We start from the raw sequence: 17,017 nt of genomic DNA, 5'->3' as shown, positions 1-17,017 counted from the left end.
ATAATCTTAGCCCATTTGCCAGATCCTACAAAAATACCCTAGCCAGGGATCGAACCCGGGATCTCCACCACTTACGAGTTTCCCTATCGAGAACGTTCTCCAAATCACGCATATCATTATGCTTGAAGCCAATGACCTTAGCAGTACTCTGCTTCACGCCTTCCACGATAGACTTATGATTCAAAGAGTCCGACACGAATAATGTCTGCCAAAACCCATACGATCAACCAACCAACAACAGCAAAACTCACCTTCTTATCACCATACTGTGGAGACGAGAGTGCTACAGCGGCCAACAACATACCTATGAAATTAGTGTTAGGAAATATGTTCACTCTCCTCAGCTGAGCGTAGGAATTTTCACACTAATCATGGAGGTTCACATACGAACTATGGTGAAAATGTCCAGAAATCAATTGAAAAATCCTCAGAATTTTCATATTGTCACTAATATATGTATACTTTCCCACACTACAAAATGAGACCTTAAAAAAGCAGTACTCCATATTCAACTTACTGTTGGTAGCAAAGCCCATTCCCATGACCACTGCGTCCTCCTTGCCGAGATAGTCGGCAACCATCGCCTCCAGCTTGACATGGAGACTGTTGCTCCCACCAGCTTCGGCCCGGCTAGCCACACCAGAGGCGAAGCCGTATTCCTTGATGGTCTCAATGACCTTAGGCGTACAGTACTCGTCTCTACCGCCAAAACCAAGGTAATTATATGAGGCCAAATTGATGCAACCTCGACGGACTTTACCAGTAAGATGCAGTCTACCATAACGCTTGAAAATATCATGCGGACGATCTCTCAGGCAAACCTGACGAAGGGAAAAGATACATCTCAGCGTAAGTGCACATGTCTGTGAATAGTAAGTTAACAGTGGCCACGCTATACGCTAGCTTACATCAATTGTACTGCCTGGCGCCGAGCTGATAACCTGATTGAAGCAGTCTTCAATACGGTGATACCTACAATGATACATGAAGCCGACTAGTGTAAACCGTCAATAGGCCCCTTACAAGTGTTGGGTGTAGAATTCTTTCCACCACTCAGTGTTCCAGTTCTCCGTATCATTTTCATTCTTGCTAAATGTGACGGTCCACAAGGCTTCTTTAGAGATGCCCTTCACAAAGAGAACCACGAACTGCCAATAGGCGTGAAGCACCGTCGGCCAGGTGAGGAATTCGTGCTCAAACTTCGGGCTGAGCGACTGGCTTCCCCCACCTCTAGGACTTGAATCTGGAAACACACAATTTCGATTCGCAACTTTCACAGTGATGATTCCCACCTGCAGGGGAACGTCTCACAAATCTGGAGACAAACTTAAGAATAGTCTCCTTGTTTATACCCAGGCCGAAGAGGCCCCCAATATAATCGTTGAAAGGGAAATGACCCCTACAGCACAATGAACGCCGACAAGCCTGATCAACCAGCTTACCATGGAATTGACTCGTCTGGATAAAATATGGTGTAGTAGGCCATAGAAGACTTCGGTCTCGTACCGCGCGTCTCATCGGCCAGGAACAATAGAACGGCCAAGATCACCTAAAAATCCACAGCAATAGAAACCATATTTCCATCACGACTGTACTCACCATGAAGACAACTGTGAGAGTATAAACACTGGTATCGACATCTGCGAATGCCTCATAAGAGGAGCCCTGCTGAAGGGGGCCAGATGCGAGACCAGCAAAGGAACATGAAGTAGCGTTGCAAGATAACTCAGGAAGCACTGCAGCCTCTGTAAGCATCGTTATTGTGCAGGAATTGTGTTTTCTAAATCAAAGGAGCTAAAACGAACCCATCAATAACAGCATGCTTCTCCAGGCCCTCCTATACCCATCCTCCCGTTGAAGAACTGCAGTCACGGCTAGTACTCTCAAAGGGACAATATTGCACAATATCATTCCAACGGCTAGGGTCACCCCATGGGAAACTCGTCACTTTCTACACGACAACAATATCGATACTTTGAGTTACTCGTTGATAATAAGACAATAATTCGATTATATATAGACGTTAATACACCCAACCTAGATCGACGGTGGCCTCTCATAACGTATGTCCCCAACGACACAATCGACACAATTACTGTCCCCTTCCAATTCAAGCACTGTAACCACAACAACCAGGAGCAGCAGTAGGTCGTATAGCCATACATAATCTAGGAATGCAGCAAATCTTGACAGTATTATCCGTGATAACAAAGAGGCGAAGTGATCGGAGTGTTCGACACTCCTTCAACATCCGCATTTCCGGGTATCACTAATGACCATTCGACGCCCAAAAATTATGCAGGTGAAGCCCTCCTAGAGATAGAGTCTCTAGGAGGCTACGAAGAGTAGTAATACGACTAGGAAGAATCTGCCAATGACACGAATTGCAGCGAGATGACGACAACTATATAAGGCAGATCGTAGGAAGGAGTAAATAACGGCAAATGTGATGAGCAATCTCGAGATCTACTATAAAACACTAGGGAGTCGCTGCCCTCTCCTAGGAGCCGCTCTATCAGTTATTTGTACATACCTACTACAATGACAATGACCATAATGATTGATCAATGCTGAAGTCATAATCAGATGGGTGATAATGTGAAGTGCAGTCATCAAACGTAGTGGATACGTAAATACACATCATGCCAACTGAGTTAGCCTTTATACAGCTAGCCTTCACGAAGACCAAGAACACCATCAATTGAGCATAATCTACAGAGTGCAGCTATTGCTGCTACCATTACTGTGACGAACTGAGGTTGTCGGAGACAAGTTTAACTCTCCTAAGTAAGCCCCAAGCTCAGCAATCTGGGTGGCAGTGTGATCGGCCCGTACACAGATTCTCAATAGAGTGTTCTTTCGCTCCGCCGCTGCCAATCCGAACTTCTCTAGTGGTGACACGAGCACAGGTTGAACCGCGAAACCGTCCATCTTGAGGGAGTTCGCGATACTTTGGGCATCAGAGACCTCAATAATCTGCGCGAAACATTGAGAATCAGTGAGGGCCTTCACCCCGTGGTCGACCAGGCATTGATGTAGTTGCTCCACATTAGCTTGGAGAGCATGTAGACGCTCATAACCCTGCAGACGGCGCATCGTCTCCGCTGCGAATTTGCAAGAGGCCGGTGGCGAACTAGCGCTAAAACAATAGCCACTGCCGTACAAAGTCTGATGGTCAATAGTGGTCTGCTGACCAGCACAGAACCCTCCCTGAGATCCGAAGGCGTGTTCAAGTGAGCCCACAAGAAGGTCTATAGAGGAGCATGGAACCTGAAACCAAGACCTCCACAATAGAACCCGAACAGTTACACTTACACCATAGTATTCACAATATCCACGTCCATTCTCGCCAACTGCACCAATACCATAACTATCATCAAGAAGCAGATAAGCTCCAAATTCGTCCTTAATATCAACGACCTGAAGGAGCAGCGTACACACACTTACGAGTACTGAGATCATCTACGGACCTGCGATAGATCAACACCGAAATTGCTGTCCATCAGAATCCACAGCCTGCCAGCCCTCGCAGCAAGCTTCACGTCTTTACTCTGTGTTTCGACCAACTCGGCCAACTCATCGATGTCGCCGGACCACCAAGTGATGTTCTTTACACGAGAAAGATTGAGGCCAGTGCACATGTGGGCGTTGGCATCCTTATGGACAATGGCGAAGTCGTTGTTAGTTATGAATGCTTGAATCTACCAACCATGAGCGTCAATGACCGCGCGCCACGAAATTCTCCAACAACCAACGACTACTTACCACGCTAGAGTCGGACACAGTGTGGTGACTGTACACAATGGCCGCCTCTGTGCCAAGGAACTCCGAGATGGCCTTCTCCAAATCCAAGTGCTCCACCGTAGTACCTTCAGAACCATATAAAGACCAACAACAACAACACTAGGACCAACAACAACATTAAGACCAACAACGAAAACATTACGACCAACAACGACAAAACTGAGACCAACAATACCAACACGAAGACCAACAATATAACAGCAACAACAACAACAACAACATCAAGAAGCAAGTTTCATGCTTACCATAGAAGCCCCTCGGTCCACAAGCACCAACACCCTTCTCCCTAACAACAGCCCTCGCGATCTCCATCAGACTCTCGTCTGGCTTGTGCTGGAGGGATAATGGATCGATCGTGGCGAAGTCCACCAGAGGGATACTGTGATGCTCATCCTCAGACTCACTCGAGCGCCCATCACGAGGAGAGTTCGTGGCTGATGTACCTACCATTCGAACCAACCATATGTGCTCAGATCTATTCACAACGATACGAAATATCGGGCATCCTAAGTGCAAAAACCAGAGTCCGAAGCTGACACGAAGTTTGATAATAAATCCATAAAAGTCATATTTTTCTATCTTCATATTGCTACACTACAAGAAGCCACACGAGCCAAGACCAAGACGGAACACTACCGACTCCACCATAGCTTACTCTTGCTAGACATATTCTCGCCGTCCACCTCAGTATAGTTAGGCACCAGAGGCTCCGGATTCCAATAGTCGCCCAAGCCAGGTAAAGGTTCCCTCATGATGGGAGCTTCGGAAAGATAATTCCTGTACGCTCTGGCTGCCCTCTCGTCCGTGTTGTTGCCATATTCGATGCCTAAAATACACCAGGACTCCAATTGGAAAAACGACTTCACAATATTATTACCAACAATCCTCGAGACCTCTTTCACAACCCTCAGCGTCGTGTCCAACTGCTCCTTCGTGTGACTAGCACTCACACAGAAGCGAGCACGAGACAATATCACCGGCGTTGCAGGGTACCCAACCTGATGCCCACCAATGACCAACAACCATCACGATTCACACTACCGTACCACGACCGCTGCTATATTCCTCTTCAAACACTCTCTCGAGAACTGAGCAATCTTCTCAGGATGGATCTACCACAGCATGGACCATGCAAGAAGCACTGCACAGTTGAGCACATACCAGCATAACACAGATGACTGGCGAGTCAATATCGCCTATAACGCGAAGATTCAGTCCCATCAGACCTTTACGGAGGTAGTTAGCATTCTCTCGGACTGCCCGTAACTGTTGGTCAGTGGTCAACCAAAGGACCACACCGAGGAGCATCCCACCTTAGCCTTGCCACGCTCAGTCGAGAGTAAATCCAAAGCAGCCATAGCCTGTGCCGTGACCATAGGAGGCATCGCTGCTCCGTGTAACCAACCCAGAGAACAGCGACGGAGATGCTGAGAGACAAAACTAACACGAGTGAGAAACATGTCCATTTTTGTCAGACCTCATAAAATATACAGACTCATAGCTATATGAATTATTCCTGTTTTCAGCCGGCCATTCAGATGCATATCACCACCCAACGCCGAAATTGCAAAGCGCTAGGAGTGAGCCCGAGCCTCACCTGAATGCACTCGCTTGTACTAGCGATATAGCCACCGTTGGAGCCGAAGGACTTGGTGAACGTCCCCATCATTATGTCGATCTCAGAAGTATCTACTCGAAAATATGCAACATGGTAGCGGAGCGATGCGATGGAATATTACCAACATCGAAGAGCTCAGAAATGCCCCGCCCAGTCGGGCCTACAGCTCCAATCGAATGAGCCTCGTCCAACCAGAGGTAGCACTTATACTTATTCTTCAAAGACACCTGACCATCACTGGTCAAGGAACCAGGTCATGCCGCTGGTCCCACAGGACCTACCGTTTCTCTCAGCCGACAGAACTCGCCCTCCATCGAGTATATTCCCTCCACCAATATGACAATCTTCGCCCATTTCCCCGAGCCTGGATGACCACGATTTGAAAGAAAGATGGTATGGATACGACGTTGGCTTATTACGAGTCTCTCTGTCCAGAATTTTCTCAAGGTCATGCATATTGTTGTGCTTGAATCCAATGACCTTGGCACTGCTTTGCTTCACACCTTCCACGATCGACTTGTGGTTCAGTTGATCGGATACAAAAAGAGTCTAAAAACATCCCCATACGAATAACCGATCGCACCACCTGCATTACCCTCTTAGCCACAGATCCACCCCCAGTCATCGCCAATGCGCCCAAGAAGGTACCTGGAATGAACAAAGCTCAACACCACCATCACCATCATAACTGTTATTAATCATGGTTGATATACTAACGAGTTCAGATGAGAAATCCGCCCAATATCATCCGGGACTTCACTGTGGCGAGCTCCCAACTCCCCCTAATCTCAAGTATTACTGTTGGTAGCGAAGCCCATGCCCATCACAAGAGCGTCCTCTTTTCCCAAGAATGCCGCTACTTTAGACTCGAACTCAATATGGAGCCTATTCGTTCCTAAGGACCAACCACTGAGAACCCCATACAGTACACCAGAACACTACCTCCATATTCCGGTCGTGAGGCACATACCGCGAGTCCATACTGGTCCAGTGCTTTGATCGCTAACGGAGTGCCTGATATTGTTGACCTCGAAATGCCCTACAACCCCTCAACGTTCTCCTACAGTATTCATCTGTGCCACCAAAACCGAGGTAGTTGTACGAGGCTAGATTGATGCATCCTTTTTGGACCTCCCCAGTGGGTTGGAATTTCCCAAAGCGCTTGGCAAGGTGGTCATGGCGAGCCCGGACTAGCACCTGACCCCAAAGCCGCTCATCCCATGAGCCGATCGATCGCCAAGTGCACTACATCAACGGTGCTGCCCGGGGCTGAGCATATCGGTCTGTTCCAACAGTCCTCTATTCTTCGGTACCTGCGGTAACTGATTCGCCCACTGCTAGACCGATTCCCCATTACATATGTTGAGTATAGAATTCTTTCCACCACTGTGGGCACCAGTTCTCACTGGCATTCTTATTTTTGTTGAACGTAACAGTCCAGAGGCACTCTCTCAATATGCCCTTCATGAAGAGAACTAGATAACCGATGTAAGCATGGACAACGGTGGTCCAGGGAAGGTCCATGTCACGGTATGAGTGCTCATCTGTCTCCTTGTGCGGCTCTAACAGGAAATCCTCTTCACCTCTGTAGAGCCAAACCCGACTACTACTTCTGGTCATTTTAGCAGCATTACGGCGAACCATTTTCGTCGCCCACTTCCACAGAGCCCATTTCTGAATACCAAGACCGAACAGGCCAGAGAAGTACTCATAATCATTCAGTTTAGCCCTAATTCAACCACAGTCATCAGAGCCAGGAATTGCATGAGCTCACCATGGAATACTCTCATCGGGATAGAAAACCGGCATGAACGCCGCCGAGGCCTTCGGTCTGGTACCGCGGAATTCGTCAACCACAAAGAGGCATATAGCCAAACCGATCTGACCAGGATCGCAATCACAACTGCTCACGCTGAGCTTTCTTTGTATTACCATGAAGAATACAGTGACCGCATATCGATCTGCATCATCGAGCATCAGGGCCCTCTCCTCTTGCGAGTAAGATACTGCTAAGGACGGTAGAGACATCACCAAGTGACGAGAGAATGTTGATCCCAACACGAGCGATCAATGCTGGAAATGAGACAACTCACACCCCACCCTAGGCCAACGCAACCACCTTTAAAGTATACCCCTAAGAGAAAATCACGACTTATCATGAACGAGTCGTTCGACTTCAATTGAAATTATTTCAAGCTGTACACCATCACCACTGATTCAGCACTTCGTTTTCTATCAGCTGTCGCTTCCACCTGCCTCCCCAGTCCACCCATACTCATCGCAATGCCAGAAAATATGACCTTCCAAGATCGATCTCATTTAACTAGCCACTCTGAAACGCCTTGCTGGACACAATGGCAACACCTCAGTACCAACTACTGAGTATCGCTGAATTCAACAGAGGCTTCCTCTACGACTCTAGCTAGATCCTAAGACGGCGAAGTTCGTTCTGAAGCTGATCTAAACTATGCCGCGGCTGAGCTCAGGATACAGGCAACAAGGAGATGACAGAATGGGCTCTCACTGCTGAGAATACCGCTAAGACACATTCGAGATCAAGTCAGTTGAAGACTTGTGAGATTGGGGAAAATATTTCAATCACCGGCGGATCCTACGATTCGTCTGAGTCTAGACAAGACCCCTTCAGGTCTTACCTTCGTGTGTTTACACCAAGACTTGAATCTGCGAACAATCAGCCGCAATGCTGTTTACTCAACTTGGAAACTTGCAATACTTTGGTGCACGCGTACCATTCAGTACGACTGCACAAAAAACAACTCTAGATTTTCCTCTACGACGATTCGGACGTTTATCATGCTGATGAAGATCCACTAGGCGAACATCAATCTGTGGATGTTCCACCAGAAGACTTGAGTTATCTCAGATAACTCAAGTATAGATAACAGTGATAACGTGAGTGTATCTATAACGTAACCTCACCTTGAGTGATAACGTATAGATAACTTATCTATACGTTGACACTTATGTGTCAACACGTACATATCTCGACCGCAGTTGCTATCCCATTTAACCTGTCCTTCCGGGGTTCCTAATCTCGCTAGTCCTGGGAGATTTCATTACTGCGTAGTGGAAACTCGACAATGTGATAAGTGTGTAGGAGGGGCCACGTAACGAATTAGATTCCATAGATTGCACTGTGTTCTGTAGGGCGGCAGAATGGCTAGTTAGGTTACTGAACACACATAGGCACCATTGTGAGCTATCAATGTGGCCGAGGAATTGCATGACGAATGCGAATGGGCCCTAGATCGATACATAACAAGGATGAGTGGAGGGAACTGATAGGCTGACAACACTAGGATTTACGAACGACCATCATACCAAACCATGCCCATCTCGTCAAATTAATGATGGATGAAGGTTGTAAGGATCTCAATGCGCGCATCTAACAGGAAAGGAAAGTCTTCAAAGGTGATGCACATCAAACTGTGTGTAAGTTTCCCCTATGTCATTAGTTTAACATCACACTGTTTGTATCAAGCTTGCTTGTAGCCAGTATCTTCGTTTTTTCTCCTTTACCAGTTCGACTCGCCGCATCTTCGAGGTTTTTGACTGCGAAGTGTTAAAAACCAATTGATGCAATGAAGTTTTAGGAAGAGAAAACAGTGTGTGCTGGCGTTCTCAAGAACAGGTCTGCGTATGACCTCCCACTCCAAACCACAGCGTGAACGCAACAAACGGCTGCAACGATTGAAAACACACTCACATGTAGTTGAATAGTGTGATATGGACTTCATACTTATATACGACTATATACGGTACAAAAATAATGAGCAAAGCGGGTTTGCACTCACGAAAGAATCCGTATTGTGGACGTGGCAGGGAGGAGAATGATCGTTCCAGCAGGAGCAGTCTTCGTTTCAACCACAGGTTCCGTCGGAGCTTTGCTCTCGACCGGAACCATGTTAATAGTCTCGACCGAAGATTCAGCAGTGGTCTCGACCGAAGGTTCATCAGTTGTCCCAACGGGAAGTTCAGCAGTGGTCTCGACTGGAGCTTCAGCAGTGGTCTCGACCGGAGGTTCAGCAGTGGTCTCGACCGGAGGTTCAGCAGTGGTCTCGACCGGAGGTTCGACAGTGGTCTCGACCGAGGGTTCGACAGTGGTCTCGACCGGAGGTTCGACAGTGGTCCCGACTGGAAGTTCGACAGTGGTCCCGACTGGAAGTTCGACAGTGGTCCCGACTGGAAGTTCGACAGTGGTCTCCACTGGAGGTTCAGCAGTTGTCTCCACTGAAGGTTCAGCAGTTGTCTCCACTGGAGGTTCAACAGTTGTCTCCACTGGAGGTTCAACAGTTGTCTCGACCGAGGGCTCGACAGTGGTCTCGACCGAGGGCTCGACAGTGGTCTCGATCGGAGGTTCAACAGTGGTCTCAACCGGAGGCTCAGCGGTGGTCTCGACCGGAGATTCAGCAGTGGTCTCGACCGGAGATTCAGCAGTGGTCTCGACTGGAGATTCAGCAGTGGTCTCGACTGGAGATTCAGCAGTGGTCTCGACCAGAGGCTCGACAGTTGTCTCCACTGGAGGTTCAGCAGTGGTCTCGGCCGAGGTTTCGACAGTGGCCTCGACCGGAGGCTCAACAGTGGCCTCGACCGGAGGCTCAACAGTGGTCTCGACCGGAGGCTCAACAGTGGTCTCGACCGGAGATTCAGCAGTGGTCTCGACCGGAGATTCAGCAGTGGTCTCGACCGGAGGATCAGCAGTGGTCTCGACCGGAGGTTCAACATTGGTCTCGACCGGAGGTTCAGCAGTGGTCTCGATCGAAGGTTCGACAGTGGTCTCGACCGAGGGTTCGACAGTGGTCTCGACCGGAGTTTCGACAGTGGTCCCGACTGGAAGTTCGACAGTGGTCCCGACTGGAAGTTCAGCAGTTGTCTCCACTGGAGGTTCAGCAGTTGTCTCCACTGAAGGTTCAGCAGTTGTCTCCACTGGAGGTTCAGCAGTTGTCTCCACTGGAGGTTCAGCAGTTGTCTCCACTGGAGGTTCAGCAGCGGTGTCGACCGAGGGTTCGACAGTGGTCTCGACCGAGGGTTCGGCAGTGGTCTCGACCGGAGGTTCAGCAGTGGTCTCGACCGGAGGTTCAGCAGTGGTCTCGACTGAAGGTTCAGCAGTTGTCTCCACCGGAGGTTCAGCAGTTGTCTCCACTGGAGGTTCAGCAGCGGTGTCGACCAAGGGTTCGACAGTGGTCTCGAACGAGGGTTCGGCAGTGGTCTCGATCGGAGGCTCAACAGTGGTCTCAACCGCAGGCTCAGCGGTGGTCTCGACCGGAGGCTCAGGAGTGGTCTCGACTGGAGATTCACCAGTCGTCTCTACCGGAGATTCAACAGTGGTCTCGACCGGAGGCTCAGCAGTGGTCTCGACCGGAGGCTCAACAGTGGTCTCGACCGGAGGCTCAACAGTGGTCTCGACCGGAGGCTCAACACTGGTCTCGACCGGAGGTTCGGCAGTGGTGTCGACTGGAGGTTCAACAGTGGTCTCGACCGGAGGTTCAGCGAAAGTTCCAGCTGATGGTGCACTAGTCTCAAGCAGAGGCTTAGCGGAAGTCTCCTCTCCAGGTCCAGTTGTCACTACCAGAACCTCAGTAGTTGTTGCAGTTGAAGAATCGGTAGTCGAAGTCTGAGAAAACGCAGTGTTGTTGATTGTAGGCTCTGAGGTGTCATCATAATCGTCATCAGGCAGACTGTCACCCTCCGCAAACGACGATTCCGTGGTCGCCTTAGGAGACTCGATACAAGGCAGTGGCTGTAGAACACCATCGTCACAAGTAGGATCATTGGGCTGGTAGCATGGTGAACCATTATCCCGAACATAGAAGCCAAAGCAAGTGGACGGGCTCAGCCAGTACTTGCAGAAGGAACCATGAGCCTGTGGATCTTCGGCACAACTTGGCGTAGACTCGCATGCAAGAGTGCAGGCGTAGTTCGGATCTACTGGGGTGAGGGCCGCAACATAGCACAGCAGACTCGCGAGGATTGTCGATATCATATGAAGCTCTCTGGAAAGACTATAAGCTACAGGAATAGAATTAGTCCAAACAATGCGACGCGTTGCTGAACCTCGGAATTATACCAGGTTGATGAATTGTCATATGAAGTTCAGTGAGATGAAAGCTATCGGGAGTTACGAATTACCAGAAACGTCTGGGCGAGCGAACCACATACGTATGCTCTACACAATTCCTGTCCCACTTAGGAGGCAAGCTGCTTCCTGCTGCGTTCCTGGGTCCGAAAGTACAAGCCTAGATCTGTTGCGCATAAAAAGTGAGGAGCCGGATCAGCACTTGCGATAAAACGAGTCATGTTCTGGGTTGATTCATCTCCACGGTAGCAATGTTGGCGTCTACCAGTGTGGTACCACACGATTCAAGAGGATGGGGATTTATACAGAAAGATCTGAAGCGATAAGACCAACGGGTCTACTAGGATTCACCGTAGATAGAGCAACAATGCTCAACTCTGCAATATACGATCTGACCCCATACATTGCTCTCCTCTATATTGCGTCCCAAGTCTGAGGCATATCATACGGTTTTTGTACCGCACAGAAGGAATCCTGCGCCGTAAGCGCTTCTTTGGACACATCAGCTTTCTTGTCCAAAGTAAAATGCTTGACAAGGTGTCCATTACTCAACCCATGGGCTATGTTTCGACAACTTGAAACGTAGTGGCGCTCGCCCGAAAATGTACAAATTGGACAAGAAATGTCGAAAGCAACACCATGGGTGATCTTTGGACAGGTTTTTTGGACAACAAATACGTGTCGACATGTCCAGAAGGACATCCAGCCTCTTTTGGACAACATCTTGTCCAAGTGATGTCCAAAGGTGGATTTGTCTGCATTTCCCTCGAAAACTTGTCCAAAGCTTGTCGTTGGCACTTTTGGACAGTTGATGATGAGTTGATAACGCTATCTTGCAATCTCGAAGCTTTCACACTTAGCGATATTAGCATAGATGACCAATGGCACCCAATTACGTTTGGATCACATTGATTGCAAAGCTTCAACAGTTTATCTTCAAACGCATATGTCGCATATGTCTTTCGGTCCCGTACCTTGCAATTGTAAGCAAATTGTTTGATACAACACTACATATAAAGGCACGCACGTTTGGGCGAACATGTTTACTCATCACACACGCATGTAAATCAGATTTACTAGATCTCATTGAACATTTAGGAGTCATAACCTTTCGAGGCAACTGGGGACGGATTTAACGTGCGAATGTTTAACGGCTATACGTCATTCAATATTTCTCACTAGATTCAGTGGAATGATCGTTTGGAGAAGTCTGGCGGTTAGGGATAGTTTCTTCGTGGCACTTCTCCTGATTCGGAAGTCTCGAGACCTCTTCCGCCCTAGACCAATCACATCATGTACTGAACTCACTCGGATTATCCGAGTCGGATATCTGGTAGACTCGGGATTCTCGGGATTAACATGCGAGTTCATACACGTGATATAAGTATACAACACGAGCTCTTTGAGTCAGTCATTGGCTATGATCCATAGCTGAGCATAGTTGATGAAGCGTATACACACCGATTTTTTACACCGTCTGTCTCCGCGATATTTTGAGCGTTGAGGTTGGCATAGATTTCTGTGTTGAGTTTAGTGTGATATACACTTCCGGTGCGAAATGGCAGTCGACTATTGGTCCGCACCTGATTCTAGTAGAATAATTCCACGTTGCACTTGTATTGTGTTCGATAATAACATTGTTAGATCGTGAGTATTGAAACACAACATGATAAGGGCATTTAAAACGGTATATCTGATAATCAGATATACCGTTTATAATCAGATTCTGATTATAGCCTGGTATATCTGGTTATTTTCCTACTGGGAACGGGAATGGGAGTTTGATAATCTCACGGATAATCTCACTAATCTCTCCATAAGTTAGCGAGTAATGTATAAACTCAACTCATAACGATCAGGAAAAGGATTGATTACGGCTGATGAAAATTGATAATACTGATGTAAACTGATTGCATTACAGACTTTGTTATTGGATAGGAGTTCTACCTCCAAATACCTCGAGTACAATAAATAACATAAAATACTTCGGAATGCTACGAATACTTACAGCTTCGCAACGAGTCGAAATAATAGACATGCCGTGTTAGAGCAGCTGATACGACAAATGACTATTAAAGTTTCGATCCTTCTATTTCAAAATACTTCACATAGAATGATCGTCCGCTATCATCACGGTTCTCACTTAGCTCTTCATCTCCTATCTCATACCGAGAGTCAGCCACATTGATACACAGTATTATGCCCTTATTGTCCATCCATAAGTCAGATATTTGCACATCACGGAACGGAGAAAGACCATACGAAGGGGTCATGAAAATTATTGATTCGGTGCACAAATATACGATCATGCCCTTCAGACCATGTCCACGAGACGCGAATGCACATATGTATGTGTCATACAGAAAGCAAAGACCTCCTATCTCATATCGATGGCTTGGCAGACTGATTTCGCACTCGTTAGCAAGATCTGTTCCCACATACCCGAATATAACAGGATGTTCAGCTGGTTCTATGGTTAGGACAAGTTGTGGCAGTGGTAATCTTCTACCACCAACCCCTTCGAAGTTGCAGTCAAAATGGCCCACCTCCAAATCAAGGCGCCACAGCAGAACCCATGAAGGAGCAACTTTGGACTCGGATAAATCCAGTCGATATACTAGTGTGCGTACTACTAGTGTACTAGTGTACTACTAGGAAATGCCGGTACACTATCCTTACTGCAGTCTCAGCCATAATGCAAAAACAACACCGAGTCGGTGTCACCGACTAAAAGATTCCCTCTCTCTCTCACTCGAAGCCGATTTCGGCTAGGCGGCCAGCCAATGCTTCGCACACATCAGCGGCTTTTGAGGTCTTCGATAGTCGGCGAGGGTGACCAGTCCATCTCCGCTGTTTTTTGGTTTTTTTTTGTTTTTTTTAACATCGCCATCTCATCTTATCAGCTGAGCTGATTCAGCTCTCGTGTCGCAAAAATAAGAAGATTAATAGCCTCATCGAAAGCTAATACTATTAAGGAGCTATCAGGAATTACATTGTCAGATAAATTTTAAACATTTATGGGCGAGCGCATTCGAGACAGATGTCCAAAGGTAATCTGCCCTCAAACTGAATCCAGCACCAAATTCCTGACGCTGGTACTAAACGCCCTAAAATGCCAGTCTAACAGGGAGAGCGCGCGACTTTCATGCGGATGACCCAGGTTCAAATCCCAACAAGATTAAAATTTTCAATATGTATCTTCTGGAATTAAATATTGATGTCTCTGTCAGTCAAGTGATACGTACGTCTACTATTATTCGTTAGTCGGCTTACTGGAGGTTTTGCTTTGCGTTAGTTAGACGCTTTGTCCGACATTTACGAGTATTATCAAGTTCCGTACTGGGACAATATTCGCCTTCTGTAGTTTAGAGTCTCTCTTCCGACACCTTGAAACACTTCGCTCAACGCAACAATCAACAAATTCAGATGGGGTCACTGTAACATGGATAGAAACTACGAGCGAACATGCGGTTATGCGAGTTCAGCTATAATCACATAGGACGCTTTCTTCGATACATGGGTGAGTTCAGCGGCTCGACTTCAACTGCCAGTAAGAGAGTGTTTATTAGCAGAAGCCCGCGTCCCACATACTCCTGGCACCCAGGACCTGGAGCATCCAAACAGTACGTTACTTTGCAGGAGATATACAGGCATTCACAATTCATACCTAAATATAATGATCGGCTGATTGCCTCTTACAAACAATCTTAAATGGTGAAACACCTGTCGGGATTGCCAGTCAGGAAGGTACTTCAACATGATTGAAACACCGTCGAGCCAGCAGTCCTCATTGGATCAATCGAGTGAGACATGAGCCGGGAGCAGACAGTCTGTCCGCCAGAGACCATCTTGTTAGCTTTGCCATAATCGTCAAAATGCAAACACGTGCCGCTGCCGGAAAGACGCTTCAGAAACCAGAGAGATATCGTCAAGAACAGCCGGAAGCAGATCCGAACACGAAGGCGATGAAGGTGAAAGCGGAGACCAAGGGGAAAGCCAAGGTGAAGGCGAAGGCCAAACCAACACCCAAGGGTAAATACTTCACCTGTCTTTCAGAGTTCACCTCCTCAGGTGTTTCATATGTAAATATAAGACAGCCTGAACCAGCAGCAGATGCAGGCGTTACCAGTAGAATGAGAAGCCTTACCTCCATCACCGACGAGGTCGCTACATCTGCTAAACGTGCTAAGAGCATGAAGCAACCCTCGGTGTCGAGTAAAGTACCGACGGCTAGATCTAGCCTGTCCAAATCGAGTAACCATCGTTCCAACATTACCCCACTTGTGGAGACACAAGTTACCGAACCGGTTCCATATCTTCCTTTACCCGCTTCATCATCAAGTTACGTTGAGAAGATTACTCTCCCGAACGATTCGACTTCGAATCCATTGGGCAGGATGAGCCATACCGTCTTGGCTCCTCCACCAGTTGAGTCTACAGGTCTGAGGCAGAAGAAAAACGGAAGGCATGCAAGCAATGACCATGCATAGACAACGTTACTTAATGAAGTCCTCTCTGCAATTACTGCCAAAAATCGTTCGGAACAAACCGTTGATGGCTTTGGAGAGGCCTACATACCAAAACCTGACATAGGAGATGAGCTGAGATGAACGGGCATGAGCAGTGACTTCTGATATGTGTACTTCAGGTTTCTCAACTCTCTCCCAATTCAAGAGGCATAACTCCAACCCAGTACGATGATTCTCCCTGTAGACTTACCAATGCTGATGACATCACCTGAACAGTTACACCAGGTATCTATAATCACATCATAGTCCACCCTTCGGAAGACACAAGTAGGATATACACTATCTCAAAGTCATTGGCAGTGCTGGAATATATGTTCGCGTTTCTCAGCAGAGCTTAGAAAAGCGAGCACCCATGATACAAGTCTACATACGAATTCTGCTACAGGTGTACAGCAAAACAATAAGAATTCTCCTAAATTTCCTCAGATTTTCTCTAATATCACTAAAACATGTAGTTGACCATGTGCCTATTCTCCCACACTGGTCATTGCTGGGTCATAGAACACTGAGACTCATCCCCGAATATGCGGCTCGATCGATCCGACTGGCTAAAAACCACAAACACAGTGAAATTTGATCGTTAAGAGACCTGAATACCGTATGTACTCATTAGTTATTAATCAATGATTACGCTAATTTCAGGGTATCAATTTTCTTCACTGGCAACCCCAGTGTGGGATCACTTGATATCCAGAAAAATTTTCTTGGGAATGTAGAGTCTCTACTGTAGAGAAATGGTGATTTCCCGCTCCCTCACTCATCGGACGCTCCTCCAACCGATGCAGCAGACCCGAACAAACTTATCCAGCACCCCTCTAACTCTCGCAATCCTCCACAATCAGCGCTTTTCCCACAAAACCAACCGCACAGGTTGGTGTCGCCTATGTGTGTCTGACACGCACAAGTTGTGCGGCACAATCATATATCCTACACTTTTGCTCAACATATGATTCACAGACTGGCCCCGAT

The 17,017-nt window shown here is 47.4% G+C and overlaps 4 protein-coding genes across 4 annotated transcripts in view; all 4 read right to left on the bottom strand.

Annotated features, from left to right (window-relative positions):
- Positions 1 to 1,804, bottom strand: part of Pmar_PMAR006296 (serine palmitoyltransferase, putative) — a 4,991-nt gene extending 3,187 nt beyond the window's left edge. The window contains exons 1-8 of the mRNA XM_002774622.1: positions 1,600 to 1,804; positions 1,443 to 1,549; positions 1,293 to 1,399; positions 1,024 to 1,243; positions 909 to 972; positions 518 to 821; positions 252 to 304; positions 38 to 205 (exon numbers count right to left, since the gene is read on the bottom strand). Of these exons, the coding sequence (XP_002774668.1) occupies positions 38 to 205; positions 252 to 304; positions 518 to 821; positions 909 to 972; positions 1,024 to 1,243; positions 1,293 to 1,399; positions 1,443 to 1,549; positions 1,600 to 1,755 (1,179 nt within the window). The 5' untranslated portion in view covers positions 1,756 to 1,804. The remainder of the gene's footprint in view (positions 1 to 37; positions 206 to 251; positions 305 to 517; positions 822 to 908; positions 973 to 1,023; positions 1,244 to 1,292; positions 1,400 to 1,442; positions 1,550 to 1,599) is intronic.
- Positions 1,805 to 2,161: 357 nt separating this feature from the next.
- Pmar_PMAR006295 (serine palmitoyltransferase, putative) lies at positions 2,162 to 7,500 on the bottom strand. Its single transcript, XM_002774621.1, has 23 exons — positions 7,355 to 7,500; positions 7,197 to 7,303; positions 7,033 to 7,151; positions 6,780 to 6,984; positions 6,672 to 6,735; positions 6,487 to 6,619; positions 6,365 to 6,436; positions 6,222 to 6,317; positions 6,018 to 6,070; positions 5,842 to 5,971; positions 5,704 to 5,786; positions 5,544 to 5,649; positions 5,402 to 5,493; positions 5,118 to 5,231; positions 4,966 to 5,070; positions 4,851 to 4,916; positions 4,682 to 4,802; positions 4,460 to 4,630; positions 4,050 to 4,247; positions 3,766 to 3,869; positions 3,488 to 3,701; positions 3,316 to 3,452; positions 2,162 to 3,270 (listed from the first exon to the last, which is right to left on the bottom strand). The coding sequence occupies exons 1-23, from the start codon at positions 7,448 to 7,450 to the stop codon at positions 2,713 to 2,715; spliced, it is 3,144 nt and encodes a 1,047-aa protein (XP_002774667.1). The 5' UTR covers positions 7,451 to 7,500; the 3' UTR covers positions 2,162 to 2,712.
- Positions 7,501 to 9,233: 1,733 nt separating this feature from the next.
- Positions 9,234 to 11,426, bottom strand: Pmar_PMAR006294 (conserved hypothetical protein; the record flags this gene model as incomplete). The annotated part of the gene is made up of 1 exon (XM_002774620.1): positions 9,234 to 11,426. One exon carries the CDS (start codon positions 11,424 to 11,426, stop codon positions 9,234 to 9,236), a length of 2,193 nt encoding a protein of 730 aa, XP_002774666.1.
- Positions 11,427 to 15,447: 4,021 nt separating this feature from the next.
- Pmar_PMAR006293 (hypothetical protein) lies at positions 15,448 to 15,792 on the bottom strand (the record flags this gene model as incomplete). The annotated part of the gene is made up of 2 exons (XM_002774619.1): positions 15,448 to 15,564; positions 15,667 to 15,792. The coding sequence occupies 2 exons, from the start codon at positions 15,790 to 15,792 to the stop codon at positions 15,448 to 15,450; spliced, it is 243 nt and encodes an 80-aa protein (XP_002774665.1).
- Between the last annotated feature and the right edge of the window lie 1,225 nt (positions 15,793 to 17,017).

This window comes from Perkinsus marinus (genome assembly GCF_000006405.1).
Source record: "Perkinsus marinus ATCC 50983 genomic scaffold scf_1104296958234, whole genome shotgun sequence".
NCBI classification, from domain to species: domain Eukaryota; phylum Perkinsozoa; order Perkinsida; family Perkinsidae; genus Perkinsus; species Perkinsus marinus.
This window is presented reverse-complemented; position numbering and strand designations above follow the sequence as displayed.